This window comes from Coregonus lavaretus (genome assembly GCF_964263955.1).
Source record: "Coregonus lavaretus genome assembly, chromosome: 10".
Taxonomy (NCBI): Eukaryota; Metazoa; Chordata; class Actinopteri; order Salmoniformes; family Salmonidae; genus Coregonus; species Coregonus lavaretus.
The window spans coordinates 30,298,803-30,314,068 of NC_139997.1; the positions used below are offsets into that span (position 1 = coordinate 30,298,803).

At 39.4% G+C, this 15,266-nt stretch overlaps 2 protein-coding genes across 2 annotated transcripts; both read left to right on the top strand.

Moving 5' to 3' along the window:
- Positions 1-4,032: 4,032 nt before the first annotated feature.
- Positions 4,033-6,037, top strand: LOC311135729 (centromere protein V-like). Its single transcript, XM_084169756.1, has 5 exons — positions 4,033-4,414; positions 4,513-4,617; positions 5,353-5,422; positions 5,514-5,628; positions 5,789-6,037. Exons 2-5 carry the CDS (start codon positions 4,526-4,528, stop codon positions 5,929-5,931), a joined length of 420 nt encoding a protein of 139 aa, XP_084025882.1. The 5' UTR covers positions 4,033-4,414; positions 4,513-4,525; the 3' UTR covers positions 5,932-6,037.
- Positions 6,038-12,652: 6,615 nt separating this feature from the next.
- Positions 12,653-14,702, top strand: LOC311135941 (centromere protein V-like). The gene is made up of 5 exons (XM_084169980.1): positions 12,653-13,078; positions 13,177-13,281; positions 14,018-14,087; positions 14,179-14,293; positions 14,454-14,702. The coding sequence occupies exons 2-5, from the start codon at positions 13,190-13,192 to the stop codon at positions 14,594-14,596; spliced, it is 420 nt and encodes a 139-aa protein (XP_084026106.1). The 5' UTR covers positions 12,653-13,078; positions 13,177-13,189; the 3' UTR covers positions 14,597-14,702.
- Positions 14,703-15,266: the final 564 nt, after the last annotated feature.

Sequence of the window (15,266 nt, forward strand, 5' to 3'; positions counted from 1 at the left end):
AGGCTCAAATTATTATTTGCCTTGTTCAGTGTTGGGAGATTATTCTTGAAACAATGGAAACTTTTTAGACAATATGTACTGTCTTTCTCATATCCTCCTATTGATATAGGCCTACTCATACTGTATCAATACCAAGACAATCCCTTCATTCAAGCGATATGGCACAACCTGTCCAATACAATTATTTGTCAGTTGTCACGTTTGTTTCTGCAAATGTCATGACATTTCCCAATCCTAAAAAAGCAACCAGTTGATCCACAGCAGAACATTTCATCCAACATACTTCTTAATATAGAGCAGAAACGTGCAGCATGAGGTCCAGCCTCCAGCAGATGGGAACGTGTTTCCCAACATATGCTACCAGCTGCTTTGTCTGCACATGTAAAGTAGGCCAGGCTGAAAAAGCTGACACTGCTTAGTCCATGAGCCAGTTCCCAAAATTTGGGCAGTCGGGCTCACTTGGGCCGACGATGTTTCATAGTGATTTTTTTGAAGGTCTACAGTATGTCCCTAGAGTTGGGAAATGTTTGAAAGCATTGCAGCAATGGCAGCTTTCTCTGTTATCACTCTTTCTTTCATCCCTCCATCCCATTCATTTTCCCAATAGGGATCTTACCCTATTACAAACAATGTCAGTATACAACAAGTTATTACTCACATATAGCCTTTAATCATATATCATTGGAAAGTTTAGATTCACAGCTATCCATCAGACACCTTTTTGGAATGTTCAGGTCAACAGACCCTCTAGGGTACATGTCAGAATGACCTGTATAAATCGCTTAAAAAAGGACACCCTGATACATTTTAGTATTTGTTTGACAAGTGGTTCTGAAAGGTCATGAAATGACCTTTCAAATTATATATAATATTGCCAACTTAGAAAACACCAGCTACAACTATTGTTTCAAAATAGCCCATATTGTGCCATTAGACATTAGAATATTGGAAGCTTAGCCATATAATTCCATGTAGTGGGGCAGCTATGTTTTTGGATTGTAACTTTGGTGATAGAGGCACCATATTTCACACACACAGCTAAGAAGGGTTTGAAAAAGATTTGTAGATACAGGGCCATCACAGGATTCACGTATTAACCCTACAGAAGCCTTTTTAAAATATGGTCGGCAAACAACTCAATGGAGTCTCATTGGATACATTTTGCATGACCATACCTGTATGAAACATAATTGTAGTATGCATGTGTGCCAGATATAAAGATGTTAAATTATTCACAGAATTGTGGTAATGTTCCCCAAAAAGTTGTCTGAATCTCTGATTTCTGAAGATGTCATGATCAATAATAGCTATATTTCATTTTCAAACATGTAGAATGGATATTTACAAGTGAATAGTCATGGATGTGAACTGATAAAAAGTGTATACATTGTTATCCTGTTAACGGTTTTCATAAAACAGAGGACTAGAAACGTGTAAAACTCCATAAGAATCCCAATACATTTTAAACAAATATTTTGATGATGAGAGCAGCAAACTATTATACATAGTTAGTCATAATTAAGATGTATTCTTACTATGGGGCCATATCAGATTGGAAAAAGGCTTCTGTGGGATTAATACGTGAATCTTGTGATGGCCCGATATCTCCAAATCTTTTTAAAACACTGTTCTAGCTGTGTGTGTGAAATGTGGTGCCTCTATCACTAAAGTTACAATCCAAAAACATAGCTGCCCCACTACATGGGATTCTATGGCTAAGCTTCCAATATTCTAATGTCAATGGCACAATATGGGCTATTTTGAAACAATAGTTGTAGCTGGTGTTTTCTAAGTTGGCTATATTATATATCATTTGAAAGGTCATTTCATGACCTTTCAGAACCACTTGTCAAACAAAGATGAAAATGTATCAGGGTTTCCTTTTTTAAACGATCTATACAGGTAATTCTGATATGTACCCTAGAGGTTAAAGGTTCTGTTGACCACCTGAACATTCCAGAAATGTGTCTGGTTGATAGCTGTGAATCTAAGCTTTCCAATGATATATGATTAAAGGCTATATGTGAGTAATAACTTGTTGTATACTGACATTGTTTGTAATAGGGTAAGATCCCTATTGGAAAAATGAATGGGATGGAGGGATGAAAGAAAGAGTGATAACAGAGAAAGCTGCCATTGCTGCACTGCTTTCAAACATTTCCCAACTCTAGGGACATACTGTAGAGCTTCAAGAAAATCACAATGAGACATCATCAGCCCAAGTGAGCCCAACCAACCCCCCTGGCTCATGGACTAACTGCCAGTACGGCTCTCTACCTTTCCTGCTCTGCAGAGCGCTACCGAGAGAAATGAAAGAGATATTTAGAGACAAAGCAGAATGAGTAAAAAAAAAAAGGGCCTAACTATTTTCAGACTAAACAACTTCAGGATTGTAATGTATAGGCTATTCATAGTGTCATACAAACTGGCTGAACAACCCTCATGGTAAATACAGGTTGCTTGGTAAGACAACACAAGTAAGTGCTGCCAAATAAATGTACAAAAAAATATATATACTGTACCACTCATCAAAATTAATTATATTGTTTAATCTTTGAACGACTCCTTTGACTCCTGATTCAGGATGAGATACATATCAACCCAGTTGTAACCTTTACCATCCTGACCCAATAGCAATCTGGTTTGGATTGAAATTACACTCTTGATTCTATTTGTGAATTATTGCACCATTGGAGGTCAGGTCCAAAGTTATACATTTGTTTATTCAAAATGAACAAGGCAGCCATTCTGAAACTGTGCTCTGCTGATCTGGATCCACTGCACTGTGCAAAGATTTACATTGTTGGGTCAGGGGCAGGGCTTTGAGATGAATTCCACAGGCAGGACCAACAGCAGCCTGACAGCAGATTATCCAGTTAACCCTGTAAACCATTTGGGTCCTGGAACAGAAGCAACTACTAAAACACAAAGCTGACATTTTCAATAACCGTCACAGCCTTTTCTTTTCATACATTATTTAACACATGTTGTTCCTGTTGCTATAGTCCTCCTGTTTTATTTCAAGAAGAGGCACAGACTGGTGGTCATAATGACCAAGCAGTTATCATCACTTATTTTTAGGCACACTGATTTGGCAGTATGAAGGTATCTGTGGCATGTCCATACAGAGCACTGTCCAGAGACTTGAGATGGAATATACAGTACATGTTAAGTTATAATATTTGTGACATTATCAAATTCAAGCATTTTCATTTAAGTTTGATGAACAGTGAACAGTCAGTGTTTTGAGCTGCTGAGGGCCAAGTTTGATATTCTTCAGCCTTCCAGGGAATCAATAACTGGCCAGCTGTATATTGAGGGTAAGGAGTGGTCTTGTTGGTCTGGTCTGTCATTTAGGTCAGTCACAGTATTCCCATACGGAGACACAGCAGCACTGTGGACTGTTGGTTCTTCATGTGACTCAATCCCAACGCGTGATCGCCACGTCACTCTTTCCTCAAGACTGGTTGAGCTTAACTGGAATGTGTTTGTGCAAGCCTGCTGTACTTTGCAACCCAGGCTGACTGTTTGTAATTATGGGAGGGAGGACAACTTTTCATGCAAAACATGTTCCATAAGTCTATGTTGAGTAATGTATATAAAGAGCTGCTTCAGCAGTGTTGATGTGATTTGAGAAAATGTAAATTATTGTTTTACAAAATATGAGAAGCGATTGAATAGGGATCTCACAACAGACAGACAGATGTGGATATATGTTTATTGTGTCCTACAGTAACCACAGCCCTTTTTGGATAAAGCTCTTATAACTCTCTACTCAATGATGTGATCATCCCTATTAATTTGAAATGTAGTGTTCTTTATTCATCAGATAATCCAATCAAATGTAGTGGTGAATAGCATAAAGGATAATTAAATTAAACTTGAGTATTTGTTTGTCAACTGTTACCAAGCTACTCATGAGCTTTGGATACAGTATCAGTGTTTTGGGACAGCATGATTCAGCATGAAAGGTGGGAGGGACATGGTTACAGAAGGTGGCAACAGTGGCAGACTCCACGTGATTCCACGTAAGCAAGGGAAGTTGTTTCGCAAACAACTGGGGGCTCGGAACTGGTAACTCGGAAATCTCCGACTTCCGATTTTAGTGCGTTCAAAACAACTGGTAACTCGGTAAAAACGAGCTCCGACTGGGAAAAATCTATTTGAACGGTCATCCAACTCGGAATTCCAACTTGTGAACTCGGGCCTCTTTCTAGAGCTCCGACTTTCCGACCTGAAAATCACTGACGTCGTGATTTGACCTCGAGTTTTTCCGAGTTCCCAGTTGTTTTGAACGCGGCATAACCTTGTTAAGTGACACGTCAGTATCTTGGTTGGTGGAATATTTCATTGAATACAATACACTGGAACACAATACGCTTTCCATACCATTGAAACGTTGCACGGGAAAACGGTGCGTATCTCCCGAAAAAAAGCCTCTGTCAGTTTTGAAAAGAAGCATGAAGTAATGCATCACGAACAGTCTAAATTGGTTGTGTTGTCTTTATACAGGGTGGTACTGGGAATGGATCACGTGAAGCACACAGGAACATGCCATTGTGGGGCTGTCAGATTCGAAGTCTGGAATTCCCCAGACCTTCTTGTTTTCGATTGCGAGTATGCCGGTTCTTTACCATATTCCAGTAGCCTAATACCTGACATACCTAACACAAAGATAATCTAATCTTTTCACATGGATCCACTACAGAATGGTTTAATAAACACTGGACATCTAGGCCTCCCTTTTATTATATATGGAATAGATACCCCACTGGGCAAAAACGGTTTAAATCAACGTTGTTTCCAAGTCATTGCAACCAAATAATTCAATTTGATGACGTTGAATCAACGTGGAAAACTGAGTTGCCGCGTTCACGTGCTAGTCGGAACTAGGAAACTCTGAAATGTCCGACTTGCTAACTGGTTGTAGTTAACACTTTGCTGTGTTCAACGAATAGCAAGTCGGAAATGTCTTAGTTCCAGCTAGTATATGAACGCGGCAAGGGGATTTGCAAAAAATAATAAAGTAAGGGAATTTCGTAATTTTTTCACCCAACCTTTAAACCTAAATCCAATGAAAGGGTGACCTTTTTGGTTGATTTCACGTTGCATTCACAGGAGTTGATAACTCAACTAAATGTAAATAAAAACTAGACGTTGAACTGAAGTCTGTGCCCAGTGGGACAGGTCTGAATGATAATGAGAAAAATCGGTTCAAATCACAAAGATGGGGAACTGACATGACTAATTTATGTTATATTGCTATTAACTGGACATAATATCATTATACTCTGTAATTAATGAGGAGAAATGCAGTATGACAAAATGACTCACTCATGTTTCTTTATCTAGTTGTAGTATTTGCACCAAGAAGCAGAACCATCATTTCATTGTGGCAAATAATCAGTTTACCCTTTTACAGGTAGGACAATGTATAGAGGTTTCTAACAGCTATTGCTAGTGAATCCTGCAATGAATGAATATTTAACTTAGTTGATTTTCTTGTTTTAAAGGGTTGGGATCATCTGACCACATATACATTCAATACACACGCTGCCAAGCACACATTCTGTAGGATCTGTGGAGTCCAGAGTTTCTACACCCCACGCTCCAATCCTGATGGATATGGTAAGGACGACCAGTATCAATCACTCATGTTGACTTTTTCTTTATGCTGACGCACCATGTAATATTTGTGGTAAAACAGGGAGGATGGGCTGTTGGAGTGTGTCCCATGCATGAATGTGAACAGACTGGTTTGTGTATGTGTGTGTTTGTTTTTCCCCAGGCATAGCTCCTCACTGTCTGGACCCAGGTACGGTACGCAGTGTGACAGTAGAGAAGTTCTGTGGAAAGAAGTGGGAGGAGAGCATGCAGAACCACCAGACTATCAAAGGCATGTCCAAGCCTGTAGCAGACACACACAGCTGAGATAGAAACAGACAGTCCCCTATTACTGAGCCAACTGTTTCTTCAAACAAATCAAAAAGTGTCTGAAATAAAAAGACCAAACCTACTCTGTTTGGTCACAACCAATCTCTAAGTGTTTGTATATTTCTTTCTGCAAGTTCACAATTAATTTCAAGTGTTCATTATGCAAAAGCTTTTTTATATTGGTACTCTTTGATAGAGGCAACGAAACCACAGTAGTTGAATGGGCCTACGGTGACAAGAAAGAAGAGAGAAGAGCATGCAGGAGTGGAGTCGGACATGGTTCCAGCAGAAGTTGGCAATGTAATGCAGAGCCATATTTAGAGACATCTCATATTGCTCACAAGCAATAAGGGACTTTCTCTTGCAATATCAACCTACAAACTACGGTAGTGCTTGAGGGATTTTAACTTGCTGACATTTCTGATCATCGATTTCAAAAATATTTAATGGAATACACTGGAATTCGTATTCAATTTCATTAAATGTTGCAATGGAAAAACGGTGCGTAGCACAATGTCTTGTCGATCTATGAACATCATTAAACTGTTATTGAAGTTATGCCATGCCTCATGAACAGTCAAAATTTGTTGTGTTGCTGTACACAGGGTGGAACGAGTGAAGCACACAGGCGGATGCCATTGTGGGGCTGTCAGATTCCAAGTCTGGAATTCCCCAGACCTTCTGGTTTTCGACTGCGAGTATGGTCTGCAACATTTCAACAGTGATCCATTACAGATACGGTTAACTGCTACAGCAATAGAAAGGGCAGGCTATAATCCTGAGACCTGAAAAAAAAAGTGTTGGATTATTATTTTTTGTTTGGGGTGAAAGAAAAATGTTACCAAGAAAAGATGTTACAAAATATAATGTATATTTTATTTTATGTGCAAAATTGTCCTCTGTAGTGGTCATTAGGACGTAAATATGAACAAATTTACATGGAGTACAGTAGGTGAAATACATAGTTGTGGCATCTGGGTGTCCACTAGAGGACATTTCTTGATAAACTCATATTTAGCTCTTATTTAATGTGAAAACATTATTACACAGTCCTGACGACTCACTTCACTATTCCTGAGATATTAATTTACTAGAAACAATTTGAATATCAAACTCACAAAAATACAATTCATAATTACACACACTTCTTTTCAAATGTCCATAAAATGAACCAGGAAGATAAAGTTGTCAAGGTCACACCCCCACACATGATATCATTGAAAAGCCCAGAATGTCCTCTCAAATGGACAACAGGACTTAATACAGTGGCTTGTATGGCCTCAGAGATACGGACCAAGAACTGATGTCCACTAGAGAGGAAAAAATGAATTGCTGGGTCTTAGGAGGATAAACATTGCAAATCTGGAGCCCCAATTTATAGTGATGGAGAATTGGAGATACAGGTTTGAGAATGAGCAAAAAAAAAGGAAACTGTGCTGGTTTGGCTTGGACAAGGCTTACTTACTTACTGATCAAATTACAAAACCTCTGTAGATGAACTGTCTTGATTCTTTTACAATCATATTGCTATTACGGAATTATAACTTACTGACCATGTTCATCACAATATGACTCATTCTGGTTTCTTTATCTAGCTGTAGCATCTGCACCAAGAAGCAAAACCATCATTTCATTGTGCCAGAAAATCAGTTTACCCTATTACAGGTAATACAACATTTTTACAGGGTGAAGTTTGGTAATAACTCTACCAGATTAGTCAATTTGATGTTAATTTGGTTAATTTCTTGTTTTAGGGTTTGGAGAATATTAACACATACACATTTAATACACACATTGGCAAGCACACATTTTGTAGTATTTGTGGAGTCCAGAGTTTCTTCACCCCACGTTCCAATCCAGATGGATATGGTAAGGACAACCAGTAGCAAACACAGTAGCAGTCATGTTTGCCTTTGCTTATTATTAAAACCTGAAATATGCCCTGTATTGTTGTTTGTGGTAAAACGGTGAGGATAGCATTGGATTAGAGTGTCTCGCATGCATGAAACTGAACCAAAAGGTTTTTGTGTGTGTGTGTTTGTTCCCACCCCAGGCATAGCTCCACACTGTTTGGACCCAGGTACTGTACACAGTGTGACAGTAGAGAAGTTCTGTGGGCAGAAGTATGAGGAGACCATGAAGAACCACCCGAATATCAGAGACTTGTCCAAGCCTGTAGCACACACACACAGCTGAGATCAAACACAGTCCCTTATTGTGTTATAACTGAGACAACTTTTTCTAAATCAAATTAACTTTATTGGTTCATCAACAATTTGAACATTTGTTCTAACTTTTGTACATCATTTCCAAAAATAAAAATACCAAACCTACCCTGTTTGGATACAATCAATGTCTATGTATTCACATTTTTCTTACATTTGTCAAATTCACTATTCATTTACAGTGTCAGTATATGTCAACATTCTTACAGCAAATGGAGAATAATAGTGTATTAAGAATCATAAGTAAACTGTTCCCAACTAACAATGTTGGCAATGACAGGAAGATCAACTTTAATAATGTATTTCCTTCAACAACAAAAAGTTAGAAAAATACAATATCTACATTCAATCAATAGGTAGGTCTGAATATATCAGTGCTATGAGATCAATAATTTGAATATGTCAGAAGAGGCAAAACATATAAAAAGATGTGCAAACTGATTACAGTAAGATTAACAAACCCAAGTAACAGTGTTCTCAGAAGATTAATCAGGAACCTCATTTTTGACTAATATATCTTCAGATTCTTTGGTCCTTGATTAATAACTTGGAATGTGTTGATAATCATGTAGCGTGAAAACCAAATGTACAGGTAACGAAACCACAGGAGTTGAGTACGGTGACAGAGCATGGCCCTCTGGTGAATAGAAAGGAGAGGAGTTTATTAGAGTAGAGAAAGATCTATCAGAGTTAGAGAAGATTGTCAGACAACCCTCGCTGGACATCAGTCATTACAGACATAGAGTGAGGCATGTATATAAACAGCATTGGGATTTCCAACCGCAATTGTGTAAGACGATCCCTAAGCTTGTGTACATACAGTGAAAGTCCTCGCTCCCTCTCTGAAAGTGAAATTAGTTCTCAACACCTGAATTGACTGGTACTGGCACTGCGTACATGTAATGTATTTCCCTATAAATACTGATGCAAGGTAAAAACATGAAGTTCTCCAGCAGTTATAATCAATTTGTATGTCTGTAATGACTGATGTCCAGCGAGGGGTGTCTGACAATTTTCTCTAACGCTGATAGATCAATATTTATAGTGAAATACGCTACATGTACGCAGTGCCAGTACCAGTCAAGTCAGATGTTGAGACCTAATTTCACTTTCATAGAGAAAGAGAGAGCGAGGACTTTCACTGTTTGTACACCGAGCTTAGGGATCGTCTTATACACTTGCGGATGTAAATCCCAATGCTTTTTTTATACGTCTCACTCTAACTATACATCTAGTAGGCTATTACATGTATTAATGACGTTTGTCCCATAATAACAGGAAAAGAGATGATAGTGGAACTGGTGTAACATTTGTCTATTTCATGCCTGATAGTATAGGCTGATGACAGGCTCACCTTAGCTTGGCCGTAGCCCTTTGAGCCTATGATGCAGCAGAGATCTGATGGGAGGAGCCAGCTGATAGGCAGCTCCAGGAAGGATAGGTACTTCCTGAGGACACCAATGGTCGACAGAGAGAGGAGACTGCAGTCTGTGGGAGAATGGAGAATCCTAGCCTAGTTAGTGTACTTTTTTTGCAATTTACATCTCACCCAGAAAGTCAATGGAAAAACACAGATAATTTACAGGGTTTACATAACATAAATGTAGAATAATTAGTGTGTTGAAGTCTTGGAGACAAAGATAGGGATAATATGGAAAGACAAGCCATATTTCGAGTGGAGGCAAATATGACCAGACAGGAAATTAAGCTACTAGCAAAGAGTTACTGTGGGTTTGTACAGTCATATTGTCCGATGTTTTTGGGAGACTTGGATATCTACAGTAAATGGTTCATGGGGCAAAAGAGGCTTTGGGTAAACTGGTGAAAACGAGAGGGGATTATAGTATGCAACTGTGTGAACAGGCTTTAGAATCACATTGAGATTTATTTCTCTCTCCCCCTCTCAACACTGAATACAGAGTACCAATGTGATAGCACACTCATGTACGGTAAGGTCTGGGTGTGGCATGTTCACATCTAATCAACTATTGCAATAGAAACCATCCCTCTCTCAACAATGCTCATCACTGGATGAAATGGTCCTGGCTGAAATGTAATCAATAGGTTGATTTCACATCCTATTGTAATGGAAAGGTGTTCTGTCTCGTCTGCTGTAGATGATGGGAAAGGAGGACATGGTACAGAGTGTTAAATGGTCTTGTTTGTGTCCTCCTTTTGATCAGGACAGTGCCACTCTAAAGGTCTCAGAACGTCACTTAAAACATGCTATATTTTCTAGTGTGAGCCATGATGTGGCACAGTAATACAGTACAACTTCTTCATTTACAAGATCTAGACAGCGGGGGTCAAGGGTCGGAATGATATGTAAGAGGAAGGTTTAGAGCAGACTTCAGGGAGGGAGGCAGATTCATCTTGGCCAAGAGGGAGTTAACTAGGGGGAAAAAACATGAGATGATGAAGAGAGAGTGAGAGAGATCTGCCCAGATGCTACATTAAGAGGGATTTAAAAGTTTGACCCTGGCCTGGCCTGAGCGGTGCAACACTTTAGGAGGGGCTGTTACGATATGTGAGTAATAACTTGTTGTATACTGACATTGTTTGTAATAGGGTAAGATCCCTATTGGAAAAATGAATGGGATGGAGGGATGAAAGAAAGAGTGATAACAGAGAAAGCTGCCATTGCTGCACTGCTTTCAAACATTTCCCAACTCTAAGGACATACTGTAGACCTTCAAGAAAATCACAATGAGACATCATCAGCCCAAGTGAGCCCAACCAACCCCCCTGGCTCATGGACTAACTGCCAGTACGGCTCTCTACCTTTCCTGCTCTGCAGAGCGCTACCGAGAGAAATGAAAGAGATATTTAGAGACAAAGCAGAATGAGTAAAAAAAAAAAAGGGCCTAACTATTTTCAGACTAAACAACTTCAGGATTGTAATGTATAGGCTATTCATAGTGTCATACAAACTGGCTGAACAACCCTCATGGTAAATACAGGTTGCTTGGTAAGACAACACAAGTAAGTGCTGCCAAATAAATGTACAAAAAAATATATATACTGTACCACTCATCAAAATTAATTACATTGTTTAATCTTTGAACGACTCCTTTGACTCCTGATTCAGGATGAGATACATATCAACCCAGTTGTAACCTTTACCATCCTGACCCAATAGCAATCTGGTTTGGATTGAAATTACACTCTTGATTCTATTTGTGAATTATTGCACCATTGGAGGTCAGGTCCAAAGTTATACATTTGTTTATTCAAAATGAACAAGGCAGCCATTCTGAAACTGTGCTCTGCTGATCTGGATCCACTGCACTGTGCAAAGATTAACATTGTTGGGTCAGGGGCAGGGCTTTGAGATGAATTCCACAGGCAGGACCAACAGCAGCCTGACAGCAGATTATCCAGTTAACCCTGTAAACCATTTGGGTCCTGGAACAGAAGCAACTACTAAAACACAAAGCTGACATTTTCAATAACCGTCACAGCCTTTTCTTTTCATACATTATTTAACACATGTTGTTCCTGTTGCTATAGTCCTCCTGTTTTATTTCAAGAAGAGGCACAGACTGGTGGTCATAATGACCAAGCAGTTATCATCACTTATTTTTAGGCACACTGATTTGGCAGTATGAAGGTATCTGTGGCATGTCCATACAGAGCACTGTCCAGAGACTTGAGATGGAATATACAGTACATGTTAAGTTATAATATTTGTGACATTATCAAATTCAAGCATTTTCATTTAAGTTTGATGAACAGTGAACAGTCAGTGTTTTGAGCTGCTGAGGGCCAAGTTTGATATTCTTCAGCCTTCCAGGGAATCAATAACTGGCCAGCTGTATATTGAGGGTAAGGAGTGGTCTTGTTGGTCTGGTCTGTCATTTAGGTCAGTCACAGTATTCCCATACGGAGACACAGCAGCACTGTGGACTGTTGGTTCTTCATGTGACTCAATCCCAACGCGTGATCGCCACGTCACTCTTTCCTCAAGACTGGTTGAGCTTAACTGGAATGTGTTTGTGCAAGCCTGCTGTACTTTGCAACCCAGGCTGACTGTTTGTAATTATGGGAGGGAGGACAACTTTTCATGCAAAACATGTTCCATAAGTCTATGTTGAGTAATGTATATAAAGAGCTGCTTCAGCATTGTTGATGTGATTTGAGAAAATGTAAATTATTGTTTTACAAAATATGAGAAGCGATTGAATAGGGATCTCACAACAGACAGACAGATGTGGATATATGTTTATTGTGTCCTACAGTAACCACAGCCCTTTTTGGATAAAGCTCTTATAACTCTCTACTCAATGATGTGATCATCCCTATTAATTTGAAATGTAGTGTTCTTTATTCATCAGATAATCCAATCAAATGTAGTAGTGAATAGCATAAAGGATAATTAAATTAAACTTGAGTATTTGTTTGTCAACTGTTACCAAGCTACTCATGAGCTTTGGATACAGTATCAGTGTTTTGGGACAGCATGATTCAGCATGAAAGGTGGGAGGGACATGGTTACAGAAGGTGGCAACAGTGGCAGACTCCACGTGATTCCACGTAAGCAAGGGAAGTTGTTTCGCAAACAACTGGGGGCTCGGAACTGGTAACTCGGAAATCTCCGACTTCCGATTTTAGTGCGTTCAAAACAACTGGTAACTCGGTAAAAACGAGCTCCGACTGGGAAAAATCTATTTGAACGGTCATCCAACTCGGAATTCCAACTTGTGAACTCGGGCCTCTTTCTAGAGCTCCGACTTTCCGACCTGAAAATCACTGACGTCGTGATTTGACCTCGAGTTTTTCCGAGTTCCCAGTTGTTTTGAACGCGGCATAACCTTGTTAAGTGACACGTCAGTATCTTGGTTGGTGGAATATTTCATTGAATACAATACACTGGAACACAATACGCTTTCCATACCATTGAAACGTTGCACGGGAAAACGGTGCGTATCTCCCGAAAAAAAGCCTCTGTCAGTTTTGAAAAGAAGCATGAAGTAATGCATCACGAACAGTCTAAATTGGTTGTGTTGTCTTTATACAGGGTGGTACTGGGAATGGATCACGTGAAGCACACAGGAACATGCCATTGTGGGGCTGTCAGATTCGAAGTCTGGAATTCCCCAGACCTTCTTGTTTTCGATTGCGAGTATGCCGGTTCTTTACCATATTCCAGTAGCCTAATACCTGACATACCTAACACAAAGATAATCTAATCTTTTCACATGGATCCACTACAGAATGGTTTAATAAACACTGGACATCTAGGCCTCCCTTTTATTATATATGGAATAGATACCCCACTGGGCAAAAACGGTTTAAATCAACGTTGTTTCCAAGTCATTGCAACCAAATAATTCAATTTGATGACGTTGAATCAACGTGGAAAACTGAGTTGCCGCGTTCACGTGCTAGTCGGAACTAGGAAACTCTGAAATGTCCGACTTGCTAACTGGTTGTAGTTAACACTTTGCTGTGTTCAACGAATAGCAAGTCGGAAATGTCTTAGTTCCAGCTAGTATATGAACGCGGCAAGGGGATTTGCAAAAAATAATAAAGTAAGGGAATTTCGTAATTTTTTCACCCAACCTTTAAACCTAAATCCAATGAAAGGGTGACCTTTTTGGTTGATTTCACGTTGCATTCACAGGAGTTGATAACTCAACTAAATGTAAATAAAAACTAGACGTTGAACTGAAGTCTGTGCCCAGTGGGACAGGTCTGACTGATAATGAGAAAAATCGGTTCAAATCACAAAGATGGGGGAACTGACATGACTAATTTATGTTATATTGCTATTAACTGGACATAATATCATTATACTCTGTAATTAATGAGGAGAAATACAGTATGACAAAATGACTCACTCATGTTTCTTTATCTAGTTGTAGTATTTGCACCAAGAAGCAGAACCATCATTTCATTGTGGCAAAGAATCAGTTTACCCTTTTACAGGTAGGACAATGTATAGAGGTTTCTAACAGCTATTGCTAGTGAATCCTGCAATGAATGAATATTTAACTTAGTTGATTTTCTTGTTTTAAAGGGTTGGGATCATCTGACCACATATACATTCAATACACACGCTGCCAAGCACACATTCTGTAGGATCTGTGGAGTCCAGAGTTTCTACACCCCACGCTCCAATCCTGATGGATATGGTAAGGACGACCAGTATCAATCACTCATGTTGACTTTTTCTTTATGCTGACGCACCATGTAATATTTGTGGTAAAACAGGGAGGATGGGCTGTTGGAGTGTGTCCCATGCATGAATGTGAACAGACTGGTTTGTGTATGTGTGTGTTTGTTTTTCCCCAGGCATAGCTCCTCACTGTCTGGACCCAGGTACGGTACGCAGTGTGACAGTAGAGAAGTTCTGTGGAAAGAAGTGGGAGGAGAGCATGCAGAACCACCAGACTATCAAAGGCATGTCCAAGCCTGTAGCAGACACACACAGCTGAGATAGAAACAGACAGTCCCCTATTACTGAGCCAACTGTTTCTTCAAACAAATCAAAAAGTGTCTGAAATAAAAAGACCAAACCTACTCTGTTTGGTCACAACCAATCTCTAAGTGTTTGTATATTTCTTTCTGCAAGTTCACAATTAATTTCAAGTGTTCATTATGCAAAAGCTTTTTTATATTGGTACTCTTTGATAGAGGCAACGAAACCACAGTAGTTGAATGGGCCTACGGTGACAAGAAAGAAGAGAGAAGAGCATGCAGGAGTGGAGTCGGACATGGTTCCAGCAGAAGTTGGCAATGTAATGCAGAGCCATATTTAGAGACATCTCATATTGCTCACAAGCAATAAGGGACTTTCTCTTGCAATATCAACCTACAAACTACGGTAGTGCTTGAGGGATTTTAACTTGCTGACATTTCTGATCATCGATTTCAAAAATATTTAATGGAATACACTGGAATTCGTATTCAATTTCATTAAATGTTGCAATGGAAAAACGGTGCGTAGCACAATGTCTTGTCGATCTATGAACATCATTAAACTGTTATTGAAGTTATGCCATGCCTCATGAACAGTCAAAATTTGTTGTGTTGCTGTACACAGGGTGGAACGAGTGAAGCACACCGGCGGATGCCATTGTGGGGCTGTCAGATTCCAAGTCTGGA